General features: G+C 34.7%; 1 protein-coding gene across 1 annotated transcript in view; it reads left to right on the top strand.

Annotated features, from left to right (window-relative positions):
* Positions 1 to 22,672, top strand: part of NCAPG2 (non-SMC condensin II complex subunit G2) — a 42,243-nt gene that overhangs the window by 3,766 nt on the left and 15,805 nt on the right. The window contains exons 3-16 of the mRNA XM_051610565.1: positions 398 to 589; positions 1,588 to 1,702; positions 1,820 to 1,977; positions 2,727 to 2,861; positions 5,483 to 5,577; positions 6,410 to 6,479; positions 7,223 to 7,309; positions 9,380 to 9,475; positions 13,537 to 13,662; positions 14,531 to 14,710; positions 15,728 to 15,880; positions 19,073 to 19,295; positions 20,437 to 20,552; positions 20,991 to 21,164. Of these exons, the coding sequence (XP_051466525.1) occupies positions 398 to 589; positions 1,588 to 1,702; positions 1,820 to 1,977; positions 2,727 to 2,861; positions 5,483 to 5,577; positions 6,410 to 6,479; positions 7,223 to 7,309; positions 9,380 to 9,475; positions 13,537 to 13,662; positions 14,531 to 14,710; positions 15,728 to 15,880; positions 19,073 to 19,295; positions 20,437 to 20,552; positions 20,991 to 21,164 (1,920 nt within the window). The remainder of the gene's footprint in view (positions 1 to 397; positions 590 to 1,587; positions 1,703 to 1,819; positions 1,978 to 2,726; positions 2,862 to 5,482; positions 5,578 to 6,409; positions 6,480 to 7,222; positions 7,310 to 9,379; positions 9,476 to 13,536; positions 13,663 to 14,530; positions 14,711 to 15,727; positions 15,881 to 19,072; positions 19,296 to 20,436; positions 20,553 to 20,990; positions 21,165 to 22,672) is intronic.

Here is a 22,672-nt window from a genome sequence, read left to right as displayed (position 1 = left end):
GATAAGGGACTTCAGTTCTGCACAGTTGTGAGATTCTTAGCTGAGGATATGGAATTGCCTCCATTGGGAATGAAGTACATAGAACCCTGTGAGAGACAGAAACTAATGTTACAGGGAAATTATTTATGTTTAGTAATGTTGCTGTCAAGGGCTAAAGACTTTAGTCTTAAAAAGAAGCACTCATTTCACAATAAGGAGCTAAGCAGCAGGAATTTCTTGTGCTTTTTTTTTTTTTTTTTAAGAAATTCAACTTCTTTAAGGTATTTTATCTCTACAACTGGAATGGAAATTAATCCTTAATATTAAAAAAAAAGCTAATTTTAGGAAATTAAAGCATGATGAAATATAGGCCACTTCACTGATGTGAAATGGTGTGGTATCTTCTGGCCATTCACAGAAAAATACGTTTGATCCTTTTGACTTGAATGAACTACTTCAAGAATTACCAAGGAAGCAAAAAGAAGTACTATGGGAAAGACTGACACAACTATTGACAGAGACTTTGATGGAGAATCCTGTGGAAACATGGCAGAGGGCTGAAGATCATGAATGTAATGATGACATGGAAGTTGAGATAGCTCCAGAAATGGTAAAAATATTGCAAAATATAAATCTGATGTGTATTATTTTCTGTGAAATGAAATGGGATATTTTCATAGCATCTGAGAACATGCAAGGGTTATCAAACAAGGTCAGTTCCAAACATCTCTTTGCTCCATTCTGAACTAACTTCTTGACTATCATGCTCAGGTTGAGCTCAACTGTGATTGGTCTATGCTTTAAAAGATGAAATATGCTGTTAATTTTAGTTAGGAAAGATGGAACTTAATTTTTCACTGGAGTTGAGTGTGCTTTTTGTATGTCTTATTTCAGTAAATAAATGTTCTTTCAGATGTTCCTTAAGTATTTGGCATGCACTAAAAGAAATTCCTTATCTGTTTTATTGTTTTATTTTATTGAATGAAGATGATGAAATCTAGGTTTGAACACCCCTCCCACAAATTTAGCTTATACAGAATTTCTTCAACTCAGACCCTCGCATACTGCCTTCTGCACTGCTGTCCACATAGTCTTGAGAGTATCAGGGAAAAAGTTATTTCATTTTGGAAGAAAAAAAGAAATGCAGTTGGGAAATCATTAGGGAGTGCTAGAGGCTTGTAGAAAATCCATCATACCTACAGAGGCCTGTAGAATCGTGTACCTCCATCTAAATTCACCAGATGTACACATCTGAGTTGCATGAAACCCTGCTCATTATGGTCTTTTTAGCTCTGAAATGGATGTATTTGAGTGGTGTTGTTGCAAGTGAAGTTTTTAGTGGCAGAACTAGATAGACATGAACAGTCACCGAGTTATTTACTAGCTGGAGCTGAAAGCCCTTTTCAAACTTTTAGAATCAGCTGTACTTTAGAAACCATTATTTTGTCTCTTCTTATCTCATAGGTACTTCCATGCTCTTTGTTCAAAATGGAAGCTAAATAACAATTCAGCTTTGCTCTCTGTTCCTAAGCTTTGTTTCTTGTCATAAGTATCTTCTGAGTAAAAAGTTAACTGCAGAATTGTTTCCTCGACATTGCTTTCTTTCAGAAACAAACTGTGGCTGTGATCCAGGGAGTGACAGCTGTAGTTACTGCCTCCATACATGTCATGGAGGAAACTGCAAACTACAAAGCTCTTCTAGAATGTGTTTTTATATTAAATGGTACGTACTTCTCTGTTACAGAATACAGCTTTATACTGTTTTGTGTACTAACAGATTAATGTTTTACAGGAATAACTTGTTTTATTGCAGTAAATAATTACTTTATTACCATTGTAGGTATTCTTCCTGCATTGCCTGAACCTGAAAAAATCCTACAGGGTGCTATCCAACATGTATGTGAAATCTGGTGGGAGAAAGGACTGGAAGGAAAGGAGCAGCTAGGGAAGACCTTATTTGTCATTTTACTAAGAAAAAGCCTGAATAAAGCTGCTATGGTATGCTAAAGCTGTATTGACTCTAGATTACTACTGGATATTCCAAGAAAGATTACCCCTCCAAAACACCTTTTAATCCAAATTAACCTTGTTTTCCGTGTCCTAGTGCTTCTCAATTAGTGAAAGTGTGATACGTATTGGTTACAAAGTGTGGTTTTGGTGTTGCTTATGTCAGCAACATCTTAAAATGATGCCTTCTTTAGAACAAAATTTTTTGCATCAGTTTCACAAGTGGGGTTTTTACATCCTTTTTACATTTCTTCACTAATTTTTAGTCTCCCATGACTAAAGCTAAAATAACAATCAACTCTTTTATTTAATTAATGTTTTAAGCACTGTGTTCAGCATCTCATTTTTCTATTACTCTTATCTCATTACAAACCTATTTTTTTTAGTGTTACTTAGGGTATTGTGGCATGCATGTTTTGTGCTAATCCATTAAATATATCCTTTCCTTTATTTTTGCCTGATCAAAAGTGGGATAATAGAGTTTTCATCTATTTTGTGTGAAATAGTGGCTTTCTTTCTGTATTGAGCATATCTTTATTTGTTGGAAGTCAATATGTCTGCAGTTACACTTATTTTTGTAATTTTTCCCAGTGATGTGGTTAAAGTCAATGTCCATAATTTTGCAACCTGAAAACCTTCTGTCTGTAACAATACACTTCAAATTCATTATTTAAAATCCTTTAAATACTTCATGTTAAAGCTATAGCTATTTCACTATGATGGGTTTTTTTTCCTGTCAGGGTGCAGATATAGTTCGTCTATGGAATCTGCATCAGACATTACTTTGTTTTGATTATGATTCAGAGGAGAGTAATGAAGTCAAGGACTTGCTGCTCCAGTGTTTTATGAGTGTAAAACACATTAAAAAAGAAGAGGTAAGCAAACTTTTCTCTTACTGTGATTTTATGTGAGTGGGTTTTGGTTATTTGGTTACTTTTAGTGGTTTTGCATTAAGTCTTTTTTTACACTACAGTAGGTAGCAATATAAGACAAATCAGTTCTGACACCATGCTACAAACAGCTGAAATTTCTGTTTCATTTTGGAAATCCTTTATTACTATTTCTGACTTAAATGTAGAAGTATATGTCCAAATCATCACTCCAGTTCTTCTATCCTGAGGTAATAACCAAATGCTTTGCTTCCAACGCATGTCCATCAATACTTAAAACCATTCCCTAGGGTAATTCTCTTCTTTTATAGCAGGTTGTTGTTTGTTGTGGGGTTTTTTTGGAGACAGATAACTGTAGCAAAATAATTTCCCTTCAAAATTACACCATTTAGAAGACTGCATTGCAACCTTAGAGCAAAATGAGAAATATTTCATTTAACTACTTCTATTTCTCTAGCAAATAGTTGCTGTATTGTAGTTTTTAGTGTGCACCAAGATAGTAGGATGCAAGCATTTTTTCTGGTTAGGTGATAAAACAACCTGACATAGGCTCCATAGTTCTAACTTGTCCTTGCCTGTCTAAAATAGATAATGTTCCCTTGTATGGAATATATGAACTTCTGCTATAAAATGAGCTCTGAGGTTGCATGTGGCACTATGGGCAAATAGGATTTTAAAAATAGTGGTAGGGGGTGAATTAGGTGAAATGTTTGATAGACTGAGTTTTGGATCCCTGACACTTAAGATTTATATTTTTACTTATACATTGCATTGTTGTAGATCTCTGCCTACTGGAATACCATCTGACTGTGTACAACTGACAGTCACATGTACTATGTCCACAGTCACAGCAGTTATGAGATTCTTGATACTCTCTTATTGCATTAACCCCAAAGATGACATGTTCACAGTCTTTAATCACCAATTACCTATTTACCTCATCATACTGAAATTGCTGATAACAGTAATCATTTAGCATTCACTGATCACAAGTAGCAGATTAAATCAGAGACACTATCATTTTCAGGATAAGGGTCAATCTGTTGAGTCTAAGGCAAAAAATAATTAGTTGAGCTGCTGGAAGCTGTTTTGTGACTTCATCTGTCTTTCTGCCAGGATTGTGTAAGATGAATTTGAGTTTGGCTTCATTTGTGTTGTTGAGGCAGGAGCTATAGGTGAAGACTCCCTTCACCTTTTGGTTTGTCAGGAATGTTGATGGAAGAATACACCACTGGGATTCCAGTATAAGCATTACACCATCAATGTTAGAGATAAGTGATATTTTCCATTCAATTTTTTTTCTTTCTTGGTAGAAGAAACTCTCACTGACAACAGGAAGGATTTGATCAGATCTGTAGACAAGGATCTTGACATTATTTTTAGCCTGTAGGTCTTGCTTTTATGATCTTCTGAATTACTTCTTGGTCTGAAGGTATTTAAGCTATCAGTTCCACTAAAGAGCAGCTTCTGCCTACATGCTTCCTTCCCTCTATTCCTTCTCTATGGTATCCCAGCTCAAATTGTGCCTGGCATTATAAGCCTTATTTTATTTATTTTGTCCTAGGTCTGAACATAACTATTGGTCCTGCATTCGAGGCACATGCTTTTGAATCTCCACTGATTGTTCGTGCGCTTTCTGAACTTCCACCAGTGTGTTCTTTACTATTGTATCTCATTATTTTCCTGATTTACTTTTGGCGAGAAAATCTGACAGGTGCAAAAGACTCTTACAAATGGCTGACTCTCCCTTATGTATAGTCAAACTTTTCAAAGTCTCAGAAGCTGGATGCCTTCACTTCATCTGTATTATGAGCCAGAGTGAGGCTGCCTTTACAGATACTGTGCAAGGCTCATGGGCAGATCTTTCTGATTGTGTAAGAAAAAAGGCTTATTTCCTTAATCCACAGCCTTCCATTGCCTTTTCTAGCAAAAATTCTGTTGCTCATCAGATTTGTCATCACCATTTCTAACTTGCTAAAATAGAAGAAAACTAATTCTGTTTTCATGAATTAAGAAAGCTCCAGGAGGTTTGCAATATTATGTTTCATGAGGTAATAGGAAAGGATTTGTCCTTGGTGATCAGATAATTTTTTGTCCTCAGGGGTCCTGCTGTTCTCTGTGGCTTTGTCCAAAAATGTTTCCATTTCCAGTGCTGGCAGAATTGTCATGCTATTTCATTTGTACTTTCATATTCATTGCAGTGTCATCCTGGAATGACATTGCACTTGACAGAGCTGTGATGTTGAGGGTGGCCTTGATGAGGGTCCTGAGTTGCACAGTCCCTTATCATTAAGGGATACCACTTGAAGTCGCACCAAACCAAAATGGACATTGAAAAAAATGCAGGCAGATGCATAATCCACATGATAATTTGTTTTGTATTTTCCGTACTGTATAAATAACCGTAATGCTTGAATTCTGTTTAAAAATTAAGGCCTTTTTTTTTTCTCTGCAACAATCTGAGCTGTACTTTTTTAAATTAAAGGTGTAATTTCTTTTGATCTTTAGGCTCTATATTTACTGATTTTGTAGGTGGCTCTTAAATTGGGTATTCCTCTGGGGTTTGACTTCCCCTTGTTTTTTGTCCTCTTTTGCCTTCCCAACAGGGAAGAAGATTCTTGAGCTTTCTGTTCAGCTGGAATGTAAACTTCATTAAAATGATTCATGGAACTGTTAAAAACCAATTACAGTTCTTTCCAAGGTAAGCATCACAGAGTTCTTAATGATCATTAAGAGATTGGCTAAAATCCTGTCTCACACTCTAAAATATCTTAGTATAATGATAAAATATATCAGAATCCAGAGACCTGAAAATCTGCTGAATATAACCACTGTGTTGTTTCAGCAACTCCATTTGATAGTTGCTCTGCACATGCCTATGAGTACAATTATAGGTGTAGTAAAATGCTTATTTAGCATTAGCTAAGGAAATGACTTTCATATAAACTGCTGCATTGCTTGCATTGTTTCTGTGAGAACTGCAAGTCTATTTCTGCTTCTGTAAGGTGTTTATTTCCTATGAGCATTATCTTAATTTAATTTGGTAAGATTCTATATACAGACATTCCAATAAGAATTGCCTTGCAGGATCATAGCCTGAGAACTCAACTGATGGAGAAAAGCACATTTTGGTTTTTTTTATTTGATTATTCAGTGATATATTATAGAAGTAATTATTCGTGTTAAAATCAGAGAGACTTTCTAATGCTTTCAGTTGGAATGATGTATCGCTGTACATCTTTATGAAGAATTCAAGGCATTCATTGTGAGATAAGTGATGATATCTGTGCTAAAGTTTTTACTTTCCTACCATAAGAAATATTTCCTGTGTTTTTAAATAGTTTGGGGCTTCATTATTGACAATTAACTTTTTCTGTAGTTATTAGTGTAGACTTTGAAGATATTTGCTTTTTCTAAAAATGTTGCTACACAGAAGAACAATGTTGGTACTTATCAAAAACTTCACCTTTATGAATTGTACATAAATATGGTTAGGATGCTTCCTTGAAAATTTTTCCTATATGTTAATACAGATCCTTAATGGAGTACATTTCAGAAGTTTACTTCAGGGCCTGGAAGAAGGTGTCAGGAGAATTCTTAGAGGTAACAGTATGCTTGAAGTTTTATTTTGGTGGTTTTGAATTTCAAGGTGGAGAAAACACATGACTTTTAAAGCACGAAAAGATTCCTGAGAAAGCCTTGAGGAATTATTTTGCAAAGGAAGGGGCCTCTTCAGCATTGTCAAAGGAAAAGCATGTCATGCTTTGAATGTTTTCCCATTGTCAGCTTGGTTGCATTTAAGCACCTTTATTTCTGCTGCTGAAATACCAGTTCATGCAGCTATGCATATACACAATGGTTTCTGTAAGCACACTAATTATCTGAGTTATTGAAGCTTGTATTCAGTATGTGTAAGCCTGTATATATGATAGCTTAAATATTTGTCTAGTTTTTGTGGATTTCCATGGAGATCATTGAAAGCATAATTACAGCATTTCAACAATGCTACAGCCCAATTTTTGATACCAAAGAATCTTTATTTAGCATGTTGTCCTGGTTTGGCAACTTTTATCCTGGTGTTCTCAAGCTCGGATGCATGTGGAGGTGTTTTTGATTTCCAGACTTAGTTCTGAGAATCGGATTAGTTGTATATTCTGAAATTTTGAAAATCAGTTGAAGCAGAGACCCCCAGCTTTTAAATCCTGGGCCAACCAGTAGTCATGTAAGAAATAATATCAAAGACTATTTGCTTATTTTAGAGAAAAATAGCAGGTGCTGCACAGCCTACAGTACTTATTCTTGTTTTATTGTGTGTTAACAGTAGCATGAATGTGTTTTTACTGTAGATACTTGAATATAACTGCATTCAGGATTTCATGCATCATGGAATTCATCTTCCCAAAAGTTCTTCTGTTCATTCCAAAGTTAGAGAGGTAAGTTCCTGGAAAGCATAACATGAACTAGTAGCATCAAAATCAGATCAGTTTCTATAAAGTGGAAAATTTCCACTTCATACTAAAATAGCATACTAGGTTTGGCTGTAACAGCATTACTTTTCTTCATAGCAGCCTCTATGGTGCCATGATTTTGATTTCTTGACTAAGACAGGACTGGTACCACACCTGTGTTTGAGCTGTTGCTGAGCAGTACTTGTATAGTGTCAAGGCCTTCTCTTCCCCATTTTGTTTCTGTAGCAAGTAGGCTGGGGTTGTGCAAGACGTCAGAAGGGGGTGCAGCTGGGGTGACCCAAACTGACCACAGGGTTATTACATGCAATATAACATGATGCTCAGGAATTAAGAGTGAAGGGAAGTGGATTTTGCAGAGGTAGTCATTGTCTGGACACTGACTGGGCATTGGTCTGGTTGTGGAAGGACCATGGTGAGTGATTGCATTTGCATCACTTGTTTTTGTTTATTTTTGTCCTCTTTTCTTCACTTATTAAACTGTTCTTGTCTTGAACCTGCTTGTAGTTTTGCACCAGATTTGTCTTTGATGCTCAAAAGTAAAATTATAAGGTGATTTTTCAGAGTGCCAGAAATAGTTGGGTTTTTTTCTGGCTGTTGTCTGAATTTTTCTTTACCTAGAAAATTGACCTTTTCATAGCTGATCACAGGGATGAAAAGTCTAAGTTCCTTGAGGCAAATTTAGAAGATGGGTCGGACCTAATTTGTTTTTTGTTTTGGGAGTTTTATGTATGTTTATAGTGACATGCCATGCTTCAGTTACAGACTCTAGTTGTCTTTCTTGCTTTTATTCATGAGCAAAACTCTGGAAGCAGAATGTGCAGTGCACAAAGCTTTTTAAGACAAAGTATTTGTATTTGATCTAGGCCCTATCACCTCCCCCCACAATTATATAGACACTGGCCTGTATAGTATGTGCAAGATTTAACTTGTGTATAACAGTACAGAATCCTATACTGGTTTTCTGTTTGGTTTGGTTTGGGGGGGGGTATTTTTTTTTTTTAATCACATGTAAATAGATTCTTCTATCTATAGTGAATTCCCTTGAAAGAGCTGGGGTGGAGGACGAAGCAATAGGTACAACTCTCCCTTCTGAATTCAGAGTTCTGATTTCAAAACCTATGTCCATTTTGCAAATATCTTGATACTCACTGTTCTAATGAAATCTATTACAAAACAGTACTGATCTGTCATTAATTCTGAGTTAGATCCGTCCTTCTCATGTAGAAATGAGTTACATAGTCTCTTGTAAACGTATGTCTTTGCTTCAATGTATTTATAAGCCAGAGAAAAGGGATTCTTCCACTGTAGCATGTTTGTGTAGATGGTATTCACAAGCTTGAGCTGTAGCTGTGAATGCCTGATGTTGCCAGTAGATGATCAACTTCTTTTCAAACTGTCCATTTTTCTGAGTAGAGGAATTACTTCATATTAAGTTGCATGATGCCTTTTCTCATATTTTGCTCTAATCTTCTACTTTCCTTTTTTGTCTGCATAATTCAGATTAAAAGCTAAAAGGGACTTCAGCTAACAAAGCACAGTTCTGAGTCAAAAGGAGTACTGATACTTGATTTTCATCAATGCATTAAAAAGGTGTTATAGATTTGTATTTGGATAACTCCAGTTACCAAATAATGTTTCTTTGTTCTTAAAGAGAAATGGGTTGTTTATCTGTAGTTGATAATTACGAAGTTTCAAAGTGTTTCTGCTAGTTACTTTAAAAATAATACTTTTTACTGTAATAAAAAATTGTTTGCTGTGAAACTGAGTCTCTAGCCATGACTTTTTCTCAGTTGCAGATCTTTATATAGATATGTTGAATCTGTAAATTTATAAAATGTGACATTTATTAGCTCTATTTTTAAAGACTTTTCAGACTTTACAATATAGTGTCAATTAATATGTCTAGTTTTATTATTTTCTATAGTATGGAAAACTCTTTGGTCTTATATAAATGATGACATGAGACAACTCCTGCACACTTCTTGAATGTAGAAAGTACTATTAAAAATGATGTGTGGGATTTGTTTTTCTCAGATGCTGAGTTATTTTCATAAACAAAGTAAAGTTCGTCAAGGAGTTGAAGAAATGCTCTATAGATTGTATCAACCTATCCTTTGGAGAGCACTGAAGGTAATTATCCTTTTCAGAATACAGGACTATCTTTCTCCAATTACTAAATTTTAAGTCCCTCCCTCATGTTCTGTTTTTTAATAATTGCTTTTAAATAAAATGGCTATGGAAAAAAAGAATCAGTGTCTGTAGCATTGTAACTTTGCAAGCTTGTAATTAGGTTTACACAATGCTGTTCTAATTTGTTAATATAATTTACTTCTATAAAACAGCTTACAGGGACACAGAGTGCTTTCCAGGATTGCAGTAGGCAGTGGGACTAAGTTTGGTCTTCTCATCTTCTCAATTTGGGAATTTTGCGTGATCTTGTGTTCTGTTTACCAAGTTCTTTATGGAATGGTCAGGGGTATATTGCTCAAAGTCAGAAATGTTCAGACGATGATTTAGTCTCATCTTCTGAATAATTACTTCCTTAGAACACATCTCAATTAACTTATTAGAGTATTATTTTAGAAAACCTTTTATTCTAATTTGATTGTATGTACAGACATTTGTTCTATGGAATGACAATTCAGAATGACATGTCTGATTCTAGTACTTTTAAGGTAAGTGTATGTCTTCCTGTGGATTGCATGCACAAGGTGAAGGCTACCCTACTTAGTTACACTCTAAGATTAAGATGACCCAAGCTTCCTTCTTAGTGAACAACTTTTATTTTGTCTGAGGCTATGATATTCTTTCCGTGGGAGCATACACATTCCATTTGTTACAGCTGTTTTTACAGCATTTGTTAAATGCTGTTAAACACTGGGGGTTGGACTAGATGACCTTTAGAGCTCCCTTCCAACCCAAGACGTTCTGTGATTCACTGAAGTTTCATTTACTGATTGGTCATGTAGCATCTTCTCTAGCCATGAGAGAAGTATTTAAAAACTCTTAAAAGTTGAAAGTATTTAAAAACAACTTTTTAGTTTTTGAAAATGGATTTTATGAGTTACAGGAGGGAATTTAAAGGTCTTTGGTTTCAACAGAAGCCTGTGGTAGAAATAGTAAGATGGACAGACTCATCTGTTAATAAAAGGTTAATTATGGATTTGCAGCAAGAAAGAGGGAGAGATTCCTGATTGCAGAAGTGGTTCAACATTTTAATAGCTGCTGTTCATAGTTTTCACATTGCTAAGGGTTCCATTGCTAGAACAAATTGGAATTCTAGGAAGTTTTTTGGGCTGTTTGGTAGTTACTTGGTTGGAGTTTTTTGTTGGTTTGGGGGTTTTTGAGTTTCATTTTTATCTTGACAGTTTCTACATATGTAGTTAAGCAGTTTAAGCTTGGATGTTAATGAGCATATCAAGTAGGTCAAGGAGAATTTTTTTTGAGTAGTCCAACTACTGCAAACATGGATTTCAGAATTGTAAAGAGAGGATTTTGTAAAAAATCAAATGCAGCAATTGTATTAATCATATAATGATTCAGTGCAAGGAAAGATTCTGAAATCTAAATGATTCAGTACCATAGTTGTGATTGGTGAAAGGAAATACATGACTAAAGGTCAAAATCTGGCAGTTTGATATTAGATAGGCAACTCTTGCTGGGTGTCTTCTGTATAGTTAATTTTAATTTTTCATGTAGTACTGCTGAAGCAATTGGCATTTTTACAGTGACTTTAGGTTACTGTGACTTTTTTTTTTAAGGTTGAAGTGACTCAGAATCGCCAGTTGTTTAAGATACGTAACTACAAAGGGAAGCTTGTAATTATCCTTACTGGTATGGATTCTGGTCCAAAGCTTGAAATGTCAGTTTAACTTTATAACCAGTTTGATGCTCCTATTTTAGCCAGTGTAGAAATCTCTAATATCTTACTCACTTGTTTTCATGTCTGTATTATGAAAAGCAAGTCTCATGCAAACATGCATGAGCATGGAACAGTTCAGTGATTCGTTATTAGTGTAAGAAGCTTGTAAATATAAAAATATTATTTTGAGATAAGTAGTGATTAAGCTATTTCAAAAAAGTCAAGAATCACTCCTCCAGAAATTCAAGCTGTTGAGGGAAATAATCCCTTTAAAGTAGTGTGTTTGTTTGTTTGTTTGTTTTTTATCATCCCACACTAACTAAACTAACTTTTACTAGGTAAAACCAGTATTTTCATTGATTGTAAGTGAGTTCCAAGACCTGTAAGATCAGATGAAACTTAAAGCACTGAAAAATAACTGAAGAAAAAGAAATAAAATTTGTTCATGAAGATTCTGAAAGCTCCTCAGGGTAATACAAGGATAAAAGTAAAGAAATGTTATTCATTTAAATAACTGCAGGCTCTTCTTCCATGGAAAAGTCAGTGTGGAATAAAATATATATGAATTTAGTCTTAGATTCTACCTCTGCAAAAGACATTGACTCTACTACAAGCTTGAATATGCAAATACATTTGGCAGAAATTTCAAATAATTAAGGGCAGGAATTTAAACTGTGGATAGTCAGCTCAGAATTAAAGTGAGCTTAGTGGAATTCAATGTACTGCACTTCAGAAGTTATGAAAACTAACTTTCTGGGATGGCCATGGTAGAAAAGGTCTAAATTGTTGCACCAAAACATACCTGAATTAATTTTCACACAGAATATTAGTGCAGAAGAGCTATTCCACCCTGAATTCACATATTAGCTTGTAGGCATTAATTCTTCAGTTTAGACAAGCTTAAAGGATTTGCTAGAGCTTTATAGGATTGAATTAAGAAATACAATGTTTTCACTTTTAGACTGTATTGTCCATGATGAATAAAGTTAAACACAAGTCCATAAATAAAGAATGTATATATGGGCTTTATTTGCTACGTAGTATTAAATTTTGGTTTGCTTGAAGATTTTGGGGTTTTTTGTTCTACTCAGAGATGTGACCTACCATCTGAAGATCTGTCCAGAAGGGAAATACAAAATAAGTTGTAATGTTTCTAATATTTTCTGTGTTTTCCTGTTTTTATTTGCCATTAGCTTATTTAGTTCTAAATATTATATGATTACCCTTGTTTTCTTTTTCCTGCCTTTGATCTGAATGTTTCTTATGACAAGGGAAGAAGAAAACTGGATTATTAGAATAGTGAGGAGGTTCCCTGAACTGTCTCTTACTTTCTGTTAAAATTAAGCTTACTTTCCTTTTTTTTAACTTGGACTCAAAATCTGAACCAAATTCTTCCTTTTCTCTCCAAGGTAAGTGAGCACAGGCTTTAATCACTACACTGGTGTCTTTGATAAAGACATTGTAGTCCTATGGTTAGAGTTCATGTTTTTCCCTGAGATACCTTGAATTTCATCTTCATTTAATTGCCAGCTCTCTTGTTCTAGCCTTTTAGAGTCCACAGGGGCAATAATTTTTCACTAACTATCTAAATACACACTTTTTTTCATTTTTCTTTAGATTTGGGGTTCTACAACCAGCAAAATATATAGTGTAACACACTGGAAACTTTTTACAAGTGGCAAAATATCTGAGGGTTATGAGGCTTCCTTAAATTTCTGATAAGCTGCCTGGAGCTCAGGACATGATCTGACTACTTACATGCATAGATGCTGAGCTGAATATATATTTCTGTTGGATAAGTCACTCTTCAGACTTGGTGATACTTAGTTTCTAAATACTGTGGGTTTTTTTTAAGAAATACACGTGAGCTTTTCAATTAAATTGCCTGCCTATTGACAGACAGTTTAATTAATTCAATCTGCTTGAAATCCAGAGTCTTGTATTCTGAAGGGGAGCTTTAAGGCTTTACAGAGGTGACCAAGAGAAATCCCAAATGCTTTTAATTTATTTGGCATTATAGAAAGCAGAAGAGCTCTGCCTGTAACTTTTCAGGGACATTGAAGCTGACATGCCTTGAAAGCTGTAGTACTAATAATTGAGGTTTTACTGAACAGATAGAAATATAAGCTATAAAAACTTGTAATTATTTTTTTTTACATTTAAAAGTAATTTTTACATTTTTACATTTAAAAGTAATATCTTCCATCTATTTAATTAGAAATACTAATTTTCCAGAAGTGTTTACAGAGCAGTATTTGTCAGGATATGCTTTTTGATATTGCAAGTCTGTACTTACTGAAAAAAAATGTTTTTTCTTTCACTGAAATAGGCCAGAAACTCAGAAGTTCGATCAAATGCAGCATTTTTGTTTATTGATGCTTTTCCTGTTCGTGATCCCAGTTTTAGTACTGAAGAGATGGACAATGAAATTCAGAAACAATTTGAAGAACTTTTTGTAAGTTTTAATGAAACTAAAATGTAAAAAGTTAAACTTTAATGAAAACTAATTAAAAAATAAGCTGTTGGAAAAAATTACAATTTATGAAATTTCAGGATTTCAGATCTGTGTTTTAGAAAATACAAAATAAACTAATATTTTAAACTGAATTTTTACCTTGACAACAGATGACATGCATTTTCATCTCTGAAAACAAAATGCCTGAGATTGCTATTCATTAATTTGTGAATTAAAGATGCTTTTGAAAGACTAGATGCATCCTTACTTAGCCTAGTATTGGTAAAGACAGCTTTACATTTAATATATAAGCATTCAATAGAAGTTTAGTGCTGTATTACTTCTGAAATGAATTACAATGGAGATAAGAACTTAAAATCTCTTTACCAGCCTACACGGATGAGAATACACATAGCATTTTCATCAAGAAAATGTCTGGGAAATCCTTATTATGGTCTTTACAGATGTAAATACCAGATAATTGAATGAATTTTATGGGTTTTATATTGTTGCTTAGGAACACTGGCCAGTGTAAACTTGTATGTAAATGTAAGTCTAAATATTCTTAATTAAATCACAGATGTAAGCCTTAATGTGAGCTTTTTTTTAAAAAAAAAAAACCTATTTCAAAAGTCCAATTAAAAAATTGGCCAATATTTGTCTTAATTTTGCTTCTGATTTAAATTTCCTAGTTTGCTTCATAATAAAATGTCTTTAGGAAATGTTAATATTTTACATTTCTTTCATAGTGTGGCAATTTGCATAATGACTAAGAGATAATGGAATACTATATGATAGGTTAATGTTAAACAGCACTAGAGTCATAATAATGCATATACTCACATTATTATTGTTATGTTTGTTTTAGAGTCTCTTAGAAGATCCTCATCCAGTTGTCCGCTCTACAGGGATACTTGGAGTTACTCAGATAACCTCCAAGTACTGGGAGATGATTCCTCCAACGCTTCTTGCTGATCTTTTGAAAAAGCTAACTGGAGAGCTAGCATGTGATATAACATCTGCTGATGTTCGATGCTCTGTTTTTAAAGTAAGTCTGTTTTTCTAAATTTTAAATCATTACTGTCATTTTTATATTTTACTTGATGCACACGTGTCTAGTAGAGGCTACTTGAAGTCAAGCAAATAACTTATTCTACAAAACAACTTCTACAATGAAGTCCCTAATACATGCAAATTGTGCAGGGGTTTTCTAAAAGCCACATATTTGGAATGAACAAATGCCTTTTAAAGTAGTGTAGTGACTGTTTGGTCTTGTGACTCTTTGCATTTATAGTCTTATATACATTGTCTGGACCTGATAATTCACTTATTTTAGCTATTAGAAGTTATGCTTACCCTTGGAAATGTATGCAGGCAGGTTCCAATGGTTCTTTGTCTCTGGTTTTAACACATCTCTAGACATGCAGAATGATATTTTGGTTTTGTACACCACTTTGTGTTTCTGAGGTTTGGATTAATATAATCACACACTGTTTCTCTGGGAATGCTGGCCTCCCATGTTCGCTTTGTTAGGATTAGTTCTTCTACATCTTTCTGGCATCTGGTAAATAACTACTAGCTTGGACAGTGTAATGAACTCTAACCAATATTTTATTTTAAAAGTTTTGTGTGTGTGTCAATTCAGCCTTAATTTGGAGCTATCTTTATGTTAATCCTCATTTGCTCCATTACAGCTGCATGGGGATCCATGCTGGACAAGAAGAAAGTGCTGATTAAAATTAACTTGGCAAAAAAAGATGTATTTCTAATCTGAAGTCAGGAGAGTTCAGGGAGCTTGTATTGCTGCCACAGAAAGCACTTGACACTGTGCCTTCAGGTAGAAGGCAAGACCAGTGTAGAGCTGAGGCTGCTTCATCTGAATTGAGCTCACTGTTCACTGAAAAATTGAAATAACCATAGCAATTTTTACTAAAGAATATTACAAGAAAAAACACACACAGTGATTGTCCCAAATTATTTAACCATAGAAGTGTCATGGTCCAGTAAAAAAATTTTTGGCTACAACTTTTGGCAAACCTGCTCTTCAAATCTGTTTTTCTTGCAGTGCCTACCAATAATTTTGGACAACAAACTAAGCCATCCATTGCTGGAACAGCTCCTGCCAGCAGTCACACTCAGTCTTCATGACAATTCAGAGAAAGTGCGAGTGGCTTTTGTTGATATGCTGCTGAAAGTTAAAGCTACCAAGGCTGCTAAGGTAGGATAAGCAACGCTTGATAAGTAGCATGAAGGAGATAAAATAAAGGTATTATAATAAAAAATATTCCTAAAAGGAATAAAAAACATGTTTAATGTAGTAATACTCTTAATTTCAGTTTTTCCTCTCTTCATATATTTAAGCATCTAACTGAGTCTGTTTCTAAGACTTGCAGATTCTGTTAGTCACTTCTGTCCATTTTAATGGTGTTGTTCCAAATCTAGGTAGTAGCATACAGAAGTATGTATTTCCAGAGATTTTGTGAGTCTATTAGTAATCATTACTAATGGCATAGATTATATAGACATTCTAGAAGGTCTGGTTTTTAGTTGAGCCAGTATATTCTTGTCCTTTTCCTCTCCCTCACATTTTTTACTACCTTGGGGTGACTGGAAGGTCAGTGGCGTTTGTGCTTGCCTGCCTTTTTTCCAGAGGGTGTTGGCATCACAAGCAGCCAGCAGGCCTTTTCTGCAGGATGTTTGTGTCTTCCCTGCCCTCTGCTGGCCATGCCCGGCCAGAGCAGTGAGTACCACCACACGTCCAGCGCGTTAGCTCAAGCCGGGACTTTTTCACCTTCTAAACGCTTAACGACTACCGAGTTTCCTCTTTACTTTTATTTACCTGTTTTTATAATTTCAATTTGTCTTTTGGGGACGTGTCCTTCGGGATTATGGTATCTTTTTATAGTGATTTTGAACAAAATTTGTTTTCTGCTGTGGACTATTATTTAGGGTGATACTGTCCAGCCTTAAGCATTATGGCATCTTTGGGCTCTTTCTTCATTCTCTGCTGTTAACGGTTTCCTAATTTTAGTTTTATGTTTTATTTTAATAATGGATTTGTCTCTTGCTAAGCCTAATTATTAGGACACGCATATCTTATTCTAGGCACATATGCTCTGTGAAGTCAGAGGTATGTATCTTTGTTGTTCAGGAGAGAACTAGATTTGATCCTTAGTTTGTTAGATTTTTAAGGCATCAAGGAGCACATCTATCCTTAACATGAGAATTATCTACTTGCCAAATGTGTGCATTCTGACTTTGGTGACAGGACCTCAAAGACATTATATTGAGATTAGAACACCTCAGTAGCTTCCAAATTCCCTAAGTATGCTCAGAAGACAAGATAAATGGGAGGCAGTTTTGCAATTGAGGGCTTTTGGCTTCTTGCTCACAGGCTCAGGATAAGGATTACAAAAATGCAACAGTAGGTTTGTTACTTCCAAATTACTCGCCTCAATACATTGATTAGGCAAGGCCACAGAAAATGTGAAATGGAGATAAATGCTACAAGTAAAAGGTATTGTCATTCAGACTGTCAGCACAAGAAGTTTCCAGCAGGGTCCTAGTAATGTCTGCAGATCTCCTGTGATTAACTATGTGCAGCTGTACCTTTACTTAGACAATTGGCTCTGGTTGTTAAGATTATTTGAGATAACTGGAGGAGGCAATTCAGAGTTATAAATAAATGACAGTACTGAAAAGAAAGCATTTTCCCTGAAGTTTCCACTTCAGCAGGTTCTAAAGCCAGACTTTACCAGGTAAATCTGAAGAAGAGTGGCAGAAGTATCAGTGACAGTGGAACTCGCTGATGGTGCCTCCATGTTAGGGGATCTGTCACTTGCTTCACAGCATCAGCAGATCACAGAACTGTTGTTCTGAAACTGTTGGACTCTGAAATCTTAATAATTATTTCTATCATATTCTTCTGTAGTTGTTTATTTCAAAAATACTCAACAAGCATATTTCTGTAATAATTTATTACATGTAATTTTTATAATCTTATATTTTTTAATATTACTTTCTACATTACTCTGTAACCTGAGAGGCACTCATAGCTTCTTGCGCTGCATTTTAACTCCATGACATACAAGTATGATTTGAAGGACTGACACCTTCAGTCATGATTTAATCTGTAAATGCCAGTTATCTGTATAGTAAAATACAAACAAGCTTTTTTTTAAACTTGTATTCAATATCACCAAGGATGCAAAATCAATTTTTAATGCTGTTACTTTGTGTATAGTCTTTTAAAAATAAAGTATTGATACTGGTCTTAAATGTGTAAAAAATTATTATTTGAAAGTTTTTTGTCATTCAGTATGAAAGTTGAAGAAAACAGTCTTTTGTTTTCCTGAATTATTCTGAATTTCCTGCCATTAAAGACAAGGGAAAAGGATAATTCTCAAATTCAGTGAAGTTTTCCTTTTTTTTTTTTTTTTTTTTTTTTTTTTTTTTTGGTGTTAGTTCATTCTTTAAGCATAATGGGTATCTTGCATCAAGTCTGTGTTTTATTTTTTCTGTAGTAAAAGATTCACATTTTCTAACAGAAGGATGAAGTTTGTGTAAGAGAAAAGCAATCTTCTATTGTTAGGTATTCTGTCAGTAACTTCCTGTTTATTTAAAAACTGTATCATGTATCTCTGGTAAGTCCTGGGATCACACCAAGGACCTTTTTTTGGGACTAATTTAGTAGAGATGCCCATAGTTTGAAATCGCAGGGAAATTAGCTGCTGCAAATATTTCTACTCAAAAACAAAACAACATTTTTCAGTGCCAAGAAACCCTATTTTTTGGGTGTTACCTGAAAGCACACAGTAGAATTAAATATCTTCTCACAAAAGTTACAAATGTGAGTAGTATTACTGCTGGCATAACAAGCTATTTATTCTTTCTGCATTTCATAGCCTTTGATTACTGTGTTACAGATAAGCTAGAGCTCTGCTCATGATGGGATGCAGTTGATGGTTTGGGATAGTTTTAGAAATGGTCTTGTTCTGTACAGGATTTTAGGACGTGTACCACACATGTAGGTGGTTTGGTCCTACTTTGTCCTGTGATGAGAGTATGAAACACGGCACATAGTGACAGATCATTTTATTTTGAAGTGATATCCTTGTAGAGTAAATAACTCTTCCTGGTTAGTTCCTGGAATTGCTTAAACCAGAATTTTACTGGTCTATCAGAGATACCAGGAGTTTTAGAGGAATGTCAAAAGTAGGATTTTTGCAGCAATACGTGCCCTCAAGCAAATGCTGGTATTTTGATAAAAAATAAAAATGCTCAGACTTCTCTGGTAAAAGCTGTTTGCATTTGTTGAGACTTGATGTGGACAACACTGCATAAGGTGATTGGTTTTTCCTCTTAACTTTTTTTTTTAACTCTTTTAATATCTTTTTCTCGCTTCAAAAAGTTCTGGAAAATCTGTCCTATGGAGCATCTTCTGAGTCGTCTGGAAGTTGACTCACGGCCTGTGTCACGACGCATAGTGAATCTCTTATTCAACTCTTTCTTTCCCATTAACCAACCTGAGGACGTGTGGTGTGAGCGCTGTGTTACTCTAATCCAGATGAATCCAGCAGCAGCCAGGAAGTTCTATCAATATGCTTATGAATATACTGCCCCCACCAATATAGGTAAAGTGCAAAACATTATGAGTCTTTGGAACTACTAATATCACACCACGTCATTGTTTTTAATTTTTTTCTTTAACAGTGTTGCTAGATCTTTTGGTTTTAGTATAACATGAGTTTGTTGTTTTCTACATTCTTGACACCAGAAATGAACCCTGCTGACAACAATCGTAAGCTGTTTCAGTGATGAAGTGTTCAAAGTTTGTGTTACCTGGTCTCTCTCTTCCCTTAAAACCATCCAAATTGATATGTATTTGTTATGAGGAGATAGTGAAATAAAATACGTTGGTGTCTCAACTACTTTGACATTTTTATGTGGGAGATTCTATAGAAGGTGAAAAATATTTTTCTTATAATCTGGGATTTGTGGATCAGTAGTATTTTCAAATTGCTCAGACAAAATCTAAAATGTCCTGCTTCCTGTTAAAAGCTTCAAAGACTTTCAGTGAAAAGAATATATACTGCCCAGAGGATAGTGCTATTGAACCAAGTAAAACTGGGAGAGTTTTGATTCAGAGGAGTTCTGATACTATAAAAACAAAGTAGTCAGCATGGAGAGACTTGGGTGAAATGCCTAAGCTATTGCCCCTTAACTGATCATATGACCTTGGTAAGGTAGTTTTGAAATAACACATGGTAGTGTATTTCATCTAGTCATTCTTTCCCCAGACTGGACATAACCTTTTTAGTTTTATCTAGAGATGAGCTCCTTATTAAGGAGTGCAATGGTTATGCTACTACATCTTTTTATAAATACTTGGAATTGACATTGGAGGGCATGTATTAGTGGAAATAGTCATTAAATTAATAGCTGTGCCAGATGAATGTAGCTGTGAGAGCATCTTCTGATCCTGATTTGGTAAGGTGGTGGTTGATTGGTTTTATTTGAGTAGACTTTTATTAACAATGAAAGTATAGAACCTGGTGATAATGTTGCCATTTCTTCATACTTGAGAATATAAAACATTTTTGCATTTTTTCGATTTCCTTTTACCAAGAAATGTAATTATTTTTTCTTAGAAATTTCTGATTATGTTGCATGCTTTTCAGACTGACTTTCCAGCATTATACTTGAAAGCATTTACTAGCAACATTCTTAACAAACAGTAAATGTCTAATTAATTCTCGTTATGTTTAAATGTAGCTAAATTGATGCTTACTATTCGACGCTGCTTGAATGCCTGCATCCAGAAAGCAATGAAAGAGAGTCTTCATGATAGTGATGAAAATGAAGATGAAAGTGGAAAGGAGAATACAAGTGTAAGAATGTACACTTAATAATACATTCTGGTAACTCTTTTCCTGTTTAATTTTACAATTAGGCAGTTAGTGATGTGACAGAAATCTGAAGGAAAGCATTTGGGAATCTGTGGAATTGGGAAAGAAGTGCCATGATGGTGTTCTCGTTCCCTGCAATAGATAGAAAGGATATGATGTGTATTTAAAATTAATACTTCCATAATTCCAGTACTAATTATAAATTGCTTTGATTCTGCAATTAAATTATTCAGAAAATTAACATTGCAAGATGACTCAAGTTATATATAGCAAGTCAGAGTGAATCATGGAGTTCATGTTCTTCAACTAACACAGGGCTTTTGTGAAACTAGTAGGATTTTCAGGGTTCTTTAAAACCTTTTTTTAAACAAAATTCATGTTTGAGACTATAATAGGTAATATCATCTGTTTGTATTCCAGGTGTTGGATAATGTGTTGTCAGTAGCTGATGTGGCCAGCATGGCAAGTTTATTGGAGATTACTGTAATTCTGTGGAAAAGTATTCACAAAGCACTAGATCACAATGAAGATGCCAAAGATTATGCCATCAGAAAATTTGCTTCTGTACTTCCTGAATATTTTAAAGTATTTAAGGTAAAGAAAACCTAGGTTTTCCTGTAAGAACATAGAATCATAGAATCATAGGGGTTGGAAGGGACCTCGAAAGATCATCTAACTTAGTATTTTCTTAAGATGCTTTTATGGGTTAAGTCTTATATCTGTTTTCAAGTCATTAACTATTCTTTTTCATTGTTGCTATAAACCAATAATGATAGCAACTTTCTTGCAATTCCACAAATGTGTAGAAGCTCTTCTCCAATTGCAATATCTGGTGAATGAACCAATAGTGACTAACACAGAAATAGTTCTGCAATAAATTGCTCTTCTTATGTTTTTATAGGATTCCATTCTTTTGAATGTTTTCAGAACTTTTGGAAATTGGTAGCTAAAATATGCCATTGCAAAAAAAATACTCAGTGTAGATGAGTCCACATGTATTTCTATCCACTCCCTCCCAAACTCTTAAACCACCACCACTTCTTATGATCCAGCTGCTGGAACAGACAGCTGAAGCAGCTGAGGGTCCTTTTTCACTTTCTTGTGTTTGGTTTCTGCTAATTTGATTCTACTCTCTAATGATCTTTTGATGGACTTATTCATTGTTTGGGTTTGATATAAGCAATTAATTAAAATCAGTCATTCTCATATTTTTAGTCTCCTTGATCTGTTTAATTGTTCTTCTGTTATTCTTCAGGATGCTGTCTTTTGATAGTTATTAATAGTATCTGCTGTGCCCTGCAGTGCATTTGGAAGGATTATCTACTGGATGTCTTTTTTTTGGTTTATGGCTTTTATGTTGAGGTGTACTGACTTATGCTGGCTGTTACACTTACATTCAAGTTTGCTTTAGATAACCAGAGAGTGTAACTCGCTTCATTGCTACATGATATTCTGCAGCACAGATACACCAAATGCTCTCTCTGCCCTGAAAGCATTTGGAAGCTGTCAAAGACATTCCAAATCTTTTTTTGGTAGAGGATGTAACATCCCTCCTGAAAGGTTCTTGTAAGCAGAGAAGATACCCATCTTTAGCAAGCAATCTCTTTGACTTGGATATTCTTAGAGTGATTAAGCTGCTTGGATCTAAAAAAGACCTGTCATCAGAGGCTTGGTTTCTAAAAGACTGCATATCGAAGCAGCATGTCTCTTTCCTGAAAAGCTAGGAATGTATTTTTAAATGTTCTTTTAAAAACCATCTTTAAAAGAGTTTATCTCTTCAGATGTCTAAGTAGCTAATAATTTCATTTGTTTCACATAGATTGGTTTTTATTTAATCCAAGTGAGACTATGTCATGATCTAGACCTTGTACTATGATGTGTTTTAACAACTTCTGGTGCACTACCAGTGTTATATATAGGTTCCCTTCCCTTTAGAGTCCTTTTTATAAATTTCTGATATTAATGAATATTCATTTAAGGCACCACATACTTCAGTGTTACACTTAGATGGTGTCATAGTTGTGCAATTAAATATTAGCCTCTTACTAAAACCAAAAACTGTTACCTAGAGCTGTTACTTCTTTTGCAATGGGTATTAATCT

Source organism: Apus apus, chromosome 2 (assembly GCF_020740795.1).
Source record: "Apus apus isolate bApuApu2 chromosome 2, bApuApu2.pri.cur, whole genome shotgun sequence".
Taxonomy (NCBI): Eukaryota; Metazoa; Chordata; class Aves; order Apodiformes; family Apodidae; genus Apus; species Apus apus.
Note: the sequence above shows the minus strand (reverse complement) of the source record. Positions and strands in the feature narration are given on the sequence as shown.